The sequence below is a fragment of the Heterocephalus glaber genome, unplaced genomic scaffold, assembly GCF_053883595.1.
Source record: "Heterocephalus glaber isolate CG9 unplaced genomic scaffold, H.glaber_assembly_v1.0 deba00001569, whole genome shotgun sequence".
Taxonomy (NCBI): domain Eukaryota; kingdom Metazoa; phylum Chordata; class Mammalia; order Rodentia; family Bathyergidae; genus Heterocephalus; species Heterocephalus glaber.
In genome coordinates this window covers 2,075,919-2,088,437 of record NW_028258354.1, presented here as the reverse complement: position 1 = coordinate 2,088,437, position 12,519 = coordinate 2,075,919, and the positions used below count along the sequence as shown (strand labels likewise).

General features: G+C 47.1%; 1 protein-coding gene and 1 long non-coding RNA gene across 9 annotated transcripts; one reads left to right on the top strand and one right to left on the bottom strand.

The window, feature by feature from the left end:
- Window positions 1-15: 15 nt before the first annotated feature.
- On the bottom strand, window positions 16-4,123 carry Myl6b (myosin light chain 6B). Of its 7 annotated transcripts, none has more exons than XM_013078285.2 (9): window positions 3,951-4,080; window positions 3,441-3,627; window positions 2,703-2,919; window positions 1,973-2,000; window positions 1,610-1,753; window positions 941-1,114; window positions 421-498; window positions 260-297; window positions 16-122 (listed from the first exon to the last, which is right to left on the bottom strand). In XM_013078285.2, the coding sequence occupies exons 2-8, from the start codon at window positions 3,491-3,493 to the stop codon at window positions 269-271; spliced, it is 723 nt and encodes a 240-aa protein (XP_012933739.1). In that variant the 5' UTR covers window positions 3,494-3,627; window positions 3,951-4,080; the 3' UTR covers window positions 16-122; window positions 260-268. The 7 variants fall into 7 exon arrangements, with proteins under 7 accessions (XP_012933739.1, XP_021097036.1, XP_087048449.1 ...); XM_021241377.1 differs by having other exon boundaries at window positions 3,559-3,627; XM_087192323.1 differs by having other exon boundaries at window positions 2,703-2,900; window positions 3,559-3,627.
- Window positions 4,094-12,247, top strand: LOC101717824 (uncharacterized). Of its 2 annotated transcripts, XR_015443407.1 has the most exons (4): window positions 4,094-4,171; window positions 4,516-4,651; window positions 4,903-5,035; window positions 12,061-12,247. It is a non-coding gene; the product is annotated as an uncharacterized LOC101717824 (long non-coding RNA). The 2 variants fall into 2 exon arrangements; XR_015443408.1 differs by lacking the exon at window positions 4,094-4,171 and having other exon boundaries at window positions 4,599-4,770.
- Window positions 12,248-12,519: the final 272 nt, after the last annotated feature.

Sequence of the window (12,519 nt, the reverse complement as noted above, 5' to 3'; positions counted from 1 at the left end):
AGTCTAGAGACTAAGGAAGGCGCCATGTCTTTATTTTGAAACAATATGTGGCCTCCTGGTGGCAGGAACGAGCTTCTGCCTGCGGGGCGGGGCGGGGTGGAGGTGTCCAGCCCCTATAGGATCTGTGGAAAAAAATGAAAGTTGCCAAGCCCTGGAGCTTGTGCAGCCATCGGACAGGGAAACTCACTGTCCTGATATCTGCACTGGCTCAGAGGGGAAACTTGCCTCTCAAGAGGAGGTGGGAGTCTGGAGGGCCTACCTGTGGAGCTCAAACGCTTAGGATGTGCTTCAGGAAGGCTGCAAGAGAAGGCAGAGGGCTTCAGAAGCAGACCTTTGGCTAACCCATCGGACTAGGAAACCCAGGGTACCCCAAACAGCATCCTTCCACCTCCCCCAGCCCTTCTGCTCCTGACCCCTCACCTTCATAGTTGATGCAGCCATTGCTATCCTCATGTCCTGCCAGAACAGTCTCCACTTCCTCCTCAGTCATCTTCTCTCCTGAACCCCAAACACAGCATTGGAGCCCCAGCCTTCCCTCCTTCACCTGCCCAAGGCACTCTCTTCATGATGGTAGGCCTCTTCTCCCACTTTGCCTCTTGCTTTCTGTATCACCTATCTTGAAACTGGTAAAAGCTTTGACAGACCAGGAAACTGAAGATGGGAGGGCTGAGACAAGTATGGGACCTCAGGAGACAAGTATCTCCCAAATCGGGAACTTGGGGCTCCCACCTCATTCCCTTTCCTCTGCCCTGTAGGGGACACTTTAGCCTCCGGAGAAGCAACTCCCTCTAACTCTGCCCCTATGGCTTTTGCCCCATAGCCGTGTCCTGACCATGACCTGCAAGACAATAATCCCCTCCCTGGCTCTGCCTACCTTCCAGCCTTCTTCCTGGTCCACTCCCAACTCTCCACCCAACAAGAGTTCTGGTCCCTGCCTCACCGAGAGTTGTGAGGACATGTCTGAGTTCTGCGCCCATGACTTTGCCGTTCCCCTCCTTGTCAAACACCCGAAGCCCCTCCAAGTAGTCTTCATATGTGCCTTGATCCCGGTTCTTGGCCACTGCCTGGAGCATTGGCAGAAATGTCTCAAAGTCCACACGTCGGGACTTCAGCTCTGGAGGTTTGAGAGGTGAGAGAGGTCACTGGGTATCACCTAGTACTCAGTTCCCACCCCTACCACAACAGCTTCATCCCCTTCAGCACCAGGATTTATTTCTGCCCGCATTTATTTTTTGGTACCAGGGATCAAACTCAGGACCTTGCACTTTTGAGGGAGGTGCAGTGCCACTGAGGTAAATCCCCGTCCCAAAATCAACATAGTGATTCTAGTTCTTTTTTTTTTTTTCTGGTACACTGGGGATCAAACTCAGGACCTTGGGTTTGCAAGGCAGGCATGGTGCCACTGAGCTAAATCCCCAGCCCTTATTTCTGCCCACATTTGACAGTTTTTGAAATCCTGAGATCCACCCTAGCATCATCTGGGACCTTACCAATATTCTACCGTTGAAAATTGCGGGGAAAGGCTATAGTTCCGTGGTAGTAAGGTCGTGGGTTTGATCTCCAGCACTACAAAAAGAAACTGAAATCCCACTTGTTCCACTTCTCTCACCATCACTCTTGGGGTTCCCCAGGACCTTGAGCACCTCGGCGTTGGTGGGGTTCTGGCCCAGGGCCCTCATCACGTCCCCACACTGGCTGTACAGGATCTTGCCATCACCTACTCGGTCAAACAGCTCAAAGGCCTCTTTGAACTCTAAGATAAAAGGAAGGGTCAGTGTTAACCAGTGGTTCCTATCACCCTTAGACAGAAGGGAGGTTCAGAAACTATGTGCCAGAGGTGGGTAAAACAAGGGAGAAAAAGAGCACAGTGTGGGAGGTTTCAAGGTCGGGACTGGAGCTAGGGGAACAGAAAAAGGATCTAAGTAGGGTCTTGGGACTGGACAGTGGGCTTAGGAAACCAGCTTCTCCTCACCCTCCAGCTGGTCCTTGTTAAACTCGATCTGTGGAAGAAAAGAGCAGGTGAAGAGAAATGACAGGGCTTGTTCAATCCCTCTCCACTACTCCTCCCAACCAACTGGCAGCCAGTTCTGGGGAGAGGCCCAAAGGGACCAGGCTGGGAGTCCAGCCACCTCGGTCCCATTCCCAGCTCCAGGCCCTGGGAGAATCCCAAGAGAAGGAATTATAGGGGGGAGGGTTTCCTGGGAACAGAGTTAATCCCATGCCACCTGTTCCCCTCCCTCCACTGCCCTGAGCCCTGCATCCCTCACATAACTGGGGGCTGAACAAAGGCTAAATTTACTCCTGGCCCCCAGCTGTGATTGTCTAACAAGACTGTCCTCTTCAGCCTCCCCTCCTGGGGTTCAGAGCTGCAGGCTTTTGAGTTGAACAGCCAGCCAGAGAAGGCAGCAGCTCTCTCCACCTTGAAACTGTCCTCAGAACCCAAGTGTTCTCCATTTCACAGTCCTCCCTCCAACAATGGGTCAGCAATATAAGTGTGTATGTGTATTAAGTTAGAGTGAGAGAGCACCAAAGACAACACTAAAGCCATAAACCTGGATGCTTCCCAATGGGAGACTGTGAGAACCCCCAGTCTCATTCTAGTGCTCATTCATTCTCTACCTACCATACGCCCTAATCTGCAGGCTGTATCCCACCCTTAAACCATGTCCTGTAAATTCTCTCCTCACTCTCCCAGGACTCACCACCACTTTGGAGAGATCAACAGGGGGCTCCTGGGTTTTCACAGCAGCCTGAGGGACAGCTGGCTCAGCCTTGGTCTTGGCTGGAGGGGTCCCTACTGCTGGCTTGGGAGCAGGCTTGGAGATGGAGGGCCCTGCTGGTTTCTTCACAGGAACGTCTTTCTTGGGAGGCATGATGTCCGGTGGCCAAAGGACAATGTGCTGATGGGGGCACCCATCTCTGTTTAAATAGCCAGGGAGTCTGGGATGTCAAGGGGCGGGAGCAGGGGCAGGGAGCCAGTTGGCGGCAGTGAGGTAGAGGGCTATGTCTGGCTGCTTTCACTCCCCTAGCCTCCTATGGTTCAGGACTTCTGCCTCAAGGTTTTTTCCCTCTGTCCATTACTCCCTAAAAGCTGGCCAGAACAATGTTCCCTTTGGGGGGTAGGGGAGAGGAAGCAAGAGATTGCCCAAAGCAGGGGAATTAACCTCCTGGGTGAGGACAGGATGCTTGCCAGTGACACTGAGATAGGGATGATGCAAAAGAGCAGACCCAAGTAGCTTTAGACTCTAGAAGGCCACAGCAGGGGTGGAGGGCAGGGAGCGGAGAAGCTTGTAGGAACAGGGAAAACTTAAAAGTGGGCGCTGGAAACAGTGAAAAGTTTAAAAAAAAAAATCCCCTCATGGATGACTGTAGATGATGAGTGGGAGTAGCTGACCCCATAATCTAATAATTCCCAATACTTGTAGTCCCAAACCCCATACCCAGGGGCTGGATGTGTCCACAGCAACGGAAAGGGGAGTGTGACAGTCCCCATTGTCTCCTGTATCCAGTACTGATTTAGAGGTGGGGGTGCAGAGAAGGATCAGGTTTAACACACACCACTCATACTTCCAAGGAAGAAACCTTTTCCCCCAAGTCCATGATCATTCAAGTCAGGTAAAAGGCAGGCTGAAAAGGAGACAAAGGGCTTAGATTCTCTAATTGAAAAGGATGTAGGAACTCCTATAGGCTCGAAGAGTACTCATCCCTCAACCAGGGACATAAAAAAAAGCCCTGACTCAGGCTCCAGGTCAAAAACCTTGTTGGGGTACTGAGCAAGGTGGGGGAAGAGCGTTGGGGAATGGGGAGGGTGCTGGGTACTTCATATTACAAATTGTCCCATTTTTTGAAAATAAGGAATCATTCTTCCCGCGGACAATAAACCCATCTCACACACCCACACATCCTAAATCTTAAAGGAAAAAGGCCCTCCCTAGCCCCCCAAAACTCACCCTGCGGGGTCCGTTAAGGGGTGGGAGCGGGACGCACCGCGGCTCCCGGCCCTGAAGGGTTAATTCCGGTGGCCGCGGAGCATGCCGGGAGCTGTAGTCCACTGTGCGCAGGATCACGAGAAACTCCCGCTCCAGGCCGACGCGGGGGTGGGAGCTTCCGGCCTGTAGTGGCGGTTAGTGACTCAGGCTCTGCCGAACGCTGGTTGTCCCGGAACTGAAAGGTAATGAGCAGTCCCCATACCTGACCCTACGGCCCTGGGAGCCCCTTGGGATATTACCCTCTCCTCATCCTGTGTAGTTGCCTGTTTAGTGTGGGTGGGGCAGTTTTCTGCATCTGTGGTGAGAGAATTCAGCACCAGAGGAAAGTTAAAGCTGCAGCAGGCAACCTGCAGATCTGAGATCTGGAAACATTGCTCCGGTGCGAGCGGTTGTGGTCTCTCGCTTCCTCTTCCAGTTTGGTAGAAAGAGAACAGAAGACTTGGAGTTGCTGCGTGGCTTGAAGACGCCTTTTTTTTTTTTTTTAATTTAATGAGCTAGTTGCTGAAGTAAATGTTGCAATTTGCAGTTAACCCTGGTCACCTGCCCCAGGCTTTCTGAGTCGAGGTTTTCCACTGCTTATGTGCCACCTCTCCCGCGTTCAAAGGTCTCTTTCGCTCCGAGACCCGTCCGTGCAGCAAGGGAATTCCTCGTCCCTCCAGCAGGTGTCAAAGGTCTGGGTGCCGACGGGGGACCAGTCAGGCTCAACTTCATTCACTGGGTCAGGGGCACCTTGCCCTGGAGGCTGGGATGGCGCTGGGCGAGCACAGAGTGGCTCAGAATGGTAAACCTCCGCGGGTCCTCGGGTCCGCGGGTGACGCATTCAGTAACATTCACAGTTTGGGAAAAGCTGCTTGGAAGAGTAGGAATGGTGTGTATGACATAAGTAACACGATGATACTCATGATAACGTTAGCAGCGATGCCTGGGAGGCCTCCCCAGATGAGAGGCTGATGAAGGGGCTGAATTACAGAGAGAGGCCGCTCTGGCGTCGCTAAGGAGTTTGGATTCAGACAAGCCCGCTCCTGTGTGAATCCTGATCCTGCCAGGTATGGCTGAGAACCTCCAACAAGTTATCTCTATGATCATTAGTTCCCCCATCTGTAAAATAGAAATAATATAACCCACCTTATAGAGTTGTTGGGAGGCTTAAGCATGTTTGTAAAATAGAATGGGTCTAGCACAGCATAAGTGCTATAGGAATGTTTACTAAATAAATTTTGTTTAATCTTCCAAAATGAAGTAGGTGGTATTTTCCCTATTTTACATCCTTTTGAAGGATCAGTACAATTATATTAAGAGAAAGATCAAATACATTTTTCCTAAATGTTTAGTTATAAGACTGTTTATGGGGGGGGGGGGTTGGTACCAGAGATCGAACTCGGGACCTTGCGCTTTCGAGGCAGGCACCAGAACCACTGAGCTAAATCCCCGGCCCTATAAGACTGTTTATGGAAGGGCCACATAATATATATAGATGCCTTATATCTCCCCTGCCCCAGTGCTGGGAATTGAACCCAGAGCCTTTCCACTGAGCTACATTCCCTGTCTTTTTTTTTGGTATTGAGGATCGAACTCGGGACCTTGCGCTTGCAAGGCAGGTGCCAGAACCACTGAGCTACATCCCTGGCCCAACACCCCCAGCCTTTTAAAAAAGTTTTTTGGGCTGGGGATGTAGCTCAGTGGTTTCGCCGCCTGTGCAAGGACCAGAGTTTGATCCCCGATACCAAAAAAAAAAATTTTTTTATTGTGGGCTGGGGATGTAGCTCAGTGGTGCCGCTGCCTGCCTTGAAAGCACAAGGTCCTGAGTTTGATCCCCAGTACCCCCCCAAAAAAAATTTTTTTTAGTGTAAGACAATCTTGCTTGTCACTAAATTGCCCAGCCTGGACTTGAACTTTCGATCTTCCTGCTTTGGCCTCCCAGCATTCTGGTATTACAGGCATGCACCACCACACCCAGCCCTTTCCTGTCTTTTATTCATAACAAATTGAACTGCACATGGTCATGACATACGGTAGATGATTTATATATCACATATGTGTATTACTGGTGACAAGTGCCTATATTGCCAAGTGTGGTGGCCTGCACCTGTCATCCCAGCTACTTGGGAGGTTAAGGCCAAGCATCTCAAATTTAAGCAGCCTGAGCAATTTATGGAGACACTGTCTGAAAAGGCCAGGGGCCAGACAGCTCACACCTGTAATCCCAGCACCAGGGAGGCTGAGGCAGGAGGATCACCATGAGTTTGATTTAGCAAGTACAAGGTCCCTCGAGTTTGAGCCCCGGTACTGAAAAAAAAAAAGGAGGAAGGACAATGAGGATGTCTTGTGATACATACATGGTTTTAAAAGGCCGTTTCAAATCTGGGGGCTACTGGAGACTGAATTCAGCTGCATCCCTGGCCACTTTATGTTTAAATTTTTTAATGGTATCTTCCTAAATTGCTGAATTGCTCAAATTGGGCTCCAACTTTCAATACTCCTACCTCAGCTTCTCAGAATGCTGGGATTACTGCTGTGTACCACCTCACCCAGTTTTCAAGTCATTCTCATAGACTTCTGTATTACATGCAAGATGTAGACGTAAAAATAAATTTATGAAAAGTAATGTAGTTTCATGTGTATAATGTTTAAAACCAGTAGTTTCCAAGCTGGGTGTGGTGGCACAAGCCTATAATCCCAGTACTCTGGGAGGGCTGAGAAAGGATTGCAAATTCAACCCCACCATAAGCAATTTAGGGAGAGCTTGTCTCAAAATAAAAAATTTAAAAAGGGCTGGGAGTGTAGGTCATTGTGAAGTCCTTGCATTCCTAGTTCTTAAAAAGAAGAAAAGAATCATAAAGAGGAAGTGGATAGAAATGTTTCCTGGAAGTAGGCTTGCAGAGGGCAGAGTGGGAGGGTTGGAGAGGAAGGACAGCAGAAAGAGATTGTATCAGGGTCCTTAAACTGCTTTCCTAGAACTCCTTTATTGTTTATACCTTTGTTATATTCAGTTTATGGTTATTCCTCTATAACTATAAATATGTATATACATGTAATATGTATATATATTATACATATACACATAGTAATATGTATATACACATGTACACACACACATATATATGCGCCTGATCACTGCATTCTTTTTTAATTTTAGGTTTATAGGTTGGTTTGTGTTTTTTTGTTTGTTTTTTGTTTTTTTTCAGTACAGGGATCGAACTCAGGACATTGTGTTTGCAAGCCAGGTGCGGTGTCACTAAACTAAATTCCTGGCCCTGGTTTGTGATTTTTGTTTATTCTTTGCAGTACTAAGAATTGAACTTGGATGCTCTACCACTAAGCTACAATCCCAGCCCTTTTAAATTTTTATTTATTTTAATATGGCTTTTTTTTTTTTTGCCATCACTGGAGATTTAAGAAAGGGCCTGCACACTAAGATACATCCCAACCCATTTTATTTTACTTTATGGTATTGGAGATTGAACCTAGGGCCTTTGCACTAAGCTACATATTCAGCCCTTTTTGAGACAGGGTCTCCCTAAATTGACCAAGTTGGGTTTGAATTTCCCATCCTCCTGCCTCAGGCTCCTAGAGAGCTGGGATTATAGACGTGTACTACCGTGTCTAAGTCCTTTTTTATTTTTTGTGGTACAAGGGATTGAACCTAGGACCTTCACACTGTACATCCCTGGCTCTTTTTTGGAGGATGGTGGTGGTGTGGTGGTGAGGCAAGGTCACACATAGTTAAAACTGGCCTTGAACTCACTATGTAACTCAGGCAGGGCTCAAACTCAGCGGCCCTCTTACCTCAGCCTCCTGAGTGCTGGGTTTACAGGCTTGTGCCCCAACACTTAGCTTTCAGCCCTTTTTATTTTATTTTTTGGTACCAGGAATTGAACTCAGGACCTTGCACTTTCGAGGCAGGTGCAGTGCCACTGAGCTAAATCCCTGGCCCATCAGCCCCTTTTATTTTGAGACAGGGATTTTCCTAAGTCATTAAATTGCCCAAGCTGGGTTTGAACTTACAATCCTTCTGTCTTAGCCTACTTTTTATTATTTATTTATTGTTTGTTTGTTCTAGTTATTTGATACAGGGTCTTGCTATGTAGTTAAGGCTGGCCTTGAACTCACTGTGTAGCTGAGACTGGCCTTGAACTCACTATGTAGCTGAGGCTAGCCTTGAACTTGAACTCAAAGGAATCTTCCTGCCTCAGCTTCCTGAGTACTGAGATTCCAGGTATGCCCACCACACCAGGCTATTTTTATCCCCCCCCATTTTTATCTTTGAGGCAGTGTCTTACCAAGTTACCCAATTAGTTTGGAATTTGAGATCCTCCTGCCTCAGCCTTCCAAGTAGGTGGGGCTATAGTGTGTGACACTGTGCCTTTCAGGTTTATAGTTCTTTACAGCAGTCTTGCTCTTATATTTTCATTAATACCTAGCTAGTGAAATACTGCATAAATCTTTGGCCCAAGATTATAAAATTGGCAAGTAGGAGGAGATTGTTGCTTGAGAAAGGGCTGACTTACAACAATAAGAAATGACAGTTGTTGCTGGGTGTGGTGGTCATGTTTGTACTCCCAGCACTGAAAAGGCTGAGGCATCTGAATCACTTGAGTTTATGTCTAGTCTGAACTATATAGCAAGACCCTGTCTCAAACAAAACACCACAAAAATAGGAAGAAAACAATAACAGCAATTGTTAGTCTGTGAGGGAAAATGCAGGAGAATATAAAAAGCAAAATTTTGCGCATTAGTTGGTAACATTTTTATAATGTTCAGATTTAGAGAATATATAGGAAATCATATTTTCATGTAATGCTGGTGGGAGTACAGAAGATGCATGCAGTGTAATCTCCTTAGAATGCAGTTTGGGAGAATGTAGTAAAAGTTATTGAAGTATAGAAGTTGACCCAGCAGTTCCACTTATCCTAAGAAAATCATTTAGACTGCTGTAGTGGTGCACACCTGTTATCCCACCACTCTGGAAGGCTGAGGCAGGAGGATCAGAAGCTAGAGCCCAGCATGGGCAACTTAGCCAGTTAGTAAGACCCTATCTCAAAAAATTAAAAATAGGCTGGGTTGGGCCTGGGGATTTAGCTCAGCAGTTCCAGCCTCTGCCTCACAAGTGCAAGGTTTCGAGTTGGATCCCCAGTACCAAAAACAAACAAACAAACAAAAATAGGCTGGGTTGTAGTTCATTGTGAAGGCCTTTGACTCAATCTCCAGTAATGAAGTACAAAATGCTTTTCTGTTTTGGGCTGAGATATAGTTCAGTGGTACAACATTTGCCCAGCAAGCAGGAGGAACTGGGTTCAATACCTAGCACTGAAAAAAAAAAATCAGCCAGATACCTGTAATCCCAGCACTCTGGGAGGCTGAGGTCAGAGGATTGCAAGTTTGACCCCAGCCTGGGCAATCTATCAACACCATGTCTCAACTTGGGAGGCTGAGGCAGGAGGATCACCTCAAGTTCGAGGCCAGTCAGGGCTACATAGTGAGCTCAAGGCCAGCCTAAACTACATAGTGAGACCCTAGCTCAAGAAACCCAAAAAGGTTACCGAGGCTTTTCTCATAAGAGCCCACCCTTTGTCTTATCTTACTGCTTCCTCTTTTACTCAGCCCAAGCTCACTCTGCACAGCCACTTTTACTTTTTCAAATAAACTTTGCCACTGCTGAAAAAAAAACAAATTTTTTTGGTTTTTTTCAGATAGGGTCTCATTATGTAGTACAGGCTGGCTTTGAACTCACTAAGTAGCCCAGATTGGCCTCAAAGTCATGGTGATCCTCCTGCCTCAGCTTCCCAGGCCATAGGAGTGCTCCACCATACCCACCTAGGGAAAAAAAAATTTTTTTAAAGGGCTAGATTTAGCTCAGTGTGAAAGCTCTAGGTTCCATCCCTAGTACTGCAAAAGAGAGAAGGGCCAGGGATTTAGCTTGGTGGCGCTGCACCTGCCTCGAAAGCACAAGGTCCTGAGTTCGATCCCGGATACCGGGGGAAGGAAAAAAAAAAAAAAGGAAGGAAGAAAAAGGCGGCTGCAGCTCCAGGGGTTGCATCCTCTACTAACAACCTAAGAAAAAAGGAAGGGTTTGGGAGGCTCTGAGCTCAATCCCCAGCACAAAAAATAGGACAGGGAGCAGAGGGAACTTTCTTCTTCTGATGCTCCATTTCCCCAGTTAAGATCCTCTTACATCTCACCTACTAGGACTGGGTCAGAATTCTTCCAAGTTGTAGAGGAGTTGGGAAAGTGAATGCCCAGCCCAGAGGGCTGTGACAAATCCCCTGGGGCTGGCACAGGGCTGGTGGCTGCTACCAGGAATGCTGTGGGGTTCTGGGCCATAGGGAAAGGTAGACAGCTGTGTTGCCACTCCCAGTTAATTATATATAGCACCTTGCTGCAGTAAGGCCACACGGATGTAAGGTAGCATTTGCAAATAGCAAGGGCAGTATACCCAATGTTGTCATAGCTACCTTTCTCTGGAAAAGATACACAAGCATTCTGAGTGTCAGTGTTAAAAGTGAGCTGTTTAAAAAAAAAAAAAAGGCTGTTTTGAAAAATAACAGGTCCAAGCACACACCTATAGTCCCAGCACTGAGAGGGTGAGGCAGGAGTATCCCTGAAAGTGTGAGGCCAGCCCGAACTACAAGGTGAAACCCTATCACAAAGAAAAAAAAGAATAACAAGTACTTTTTAAAATGATCCTTGATTTGCATCATCTTTGTATACATAAGTGCTATCATGTACTGAATTGTGTCTTGTTTAATATATAAATTGCTACTCCTTCCCTGTGGATCCTGAATTTTCCAAAATTAGGGCACTGGGCATATCCATCTGTGGCAGAGCACTTGCCTAGCATGCCTGAGGCCCTGGGTTCAATCTCCAGTAAAACACAACACACACACACACACACATACATACAAGAGTAGGGGTCCTTTCAGATGTTGTGCCTTGTCCTCTAGTTTTCCATAAATGTGATTAAAGTGATAAAGTAGGTTGAATGTTTCTTAAAATCGCTCGGCAAAATCACTGGTTGTATTATCTGCCAGCAAGAACAGCAGGACTTGGGCCATGTGCTTAATATGTAATAATTAGAGAGACCTTAAAAGTTTAAGATTTTCTGTCCTGCTTTGGAGTTTCTCCCCATAAGATTTTGGAGCAGTCTAGGAGGCAGTAATGCTTGGGATCCTTTTTTTAGTACCGGAACTCGAACTCAGATCCTTCTGCTTGCAAAGCAGGCGGCGGAACCACTGAGCTAAATCCCCGGCGAGATCCTTTTAAATTGATGAGAAGGAAGATGGCAGAGGAACCAGAAAACAATACAGAGGGATCGCTGAAAACATAGCAGCTGAGTTAGTAGACAGTGTGCAGTTTAAACTCAAGTTTTTAAAAAATTCTGGCTGTGGTGGTACATACCTGTAATCCCAGCACTCAGGAGGCCGAGGCAGGATCTCCAGGAGTTTGAGGTCAGCCTGGGCTACATAGTGAGTTCAAGGCCAGTCTGAACTGCAAAGCAAGAACCCTGTCTCAAATAAATTCAGGGTTTTTTTTGGTTTTGGTTTTTTGGTACCAGAAATCGAACTCGGGACCTTGTGCTTGCGAGGCAGGTGCCAGAACCACTGAGCTAAATCCCAGGCCCAATTCAGGGGTTTTTGTCTCATGTAGTCCAGGCTGACCTTGAATGTTAGGTAATCCTCCTCCCTCATCTTCCCAGTGTACTAAGATTATAGGTGTGCACAACCACGCCCGACAGTAAATTCCATTTTTATGGATCCCTTGTACCAAAAACAAATTCCATTTTTATCAATAAAGAGAATTTTTTTGGGGTATTGAATTCAGGACCTTGCACTTTCGAGGGAGGTGATGGAACCACACTGAGCTAAATTCCCGGCCCTCAATAAAGAGAATTTTGAGAACTTGGGGAACTGAACTTAGCTCTTCCCTGAGCCTTCCTTCTCCTCACAGTAGGGAGCACTCTGAGGTTTTTAATCTGTCTAGAGTTGGTGGTAAAGTCCCTCTGAGGCATTAGGAAATCCGCATGTTTCTGTTCCAGTAGTAACTCCAAATGTCTCCTTCTCCTCTTATTTCACAGAACAGGGAGCATAACCCCCAGAGCATGGATTCCCAGAAAGCTCCTGCAAGGAGCAGAGTTAAGGTGAGCACATCGGAGTGGGTGTGAACTATTTCTCAGCGGCCTGTCAGATGGCCTGAAGCCCTCTGCCTGTGGCTGAGTGTATGTCACAGGAGAGACCCCCAAGCCTGTGCTGTGGCCCAGAGCTTCTGAGTTCGTCAAGACTAGGGATCCTTCTCCCAGGAAGCCCATGAGATGACAGTAGTCCACAGACAAATTGCTCAAGTAAGATTCATCATGGTGAATGAGTCACCTCAGCAGGCCCTTCACACAGGGCCCTTGACCCTCCTCCATGGAACTGGTACTCTTGGTGACTGCATCTTTAGTAGGTTTGACTGTTAAACTGACCTGATTTGGAAATTGAATGAAGGCCTCTGACAATTGGAATAAACATCTGGTGAGGTTAGATTCCCATTCCTT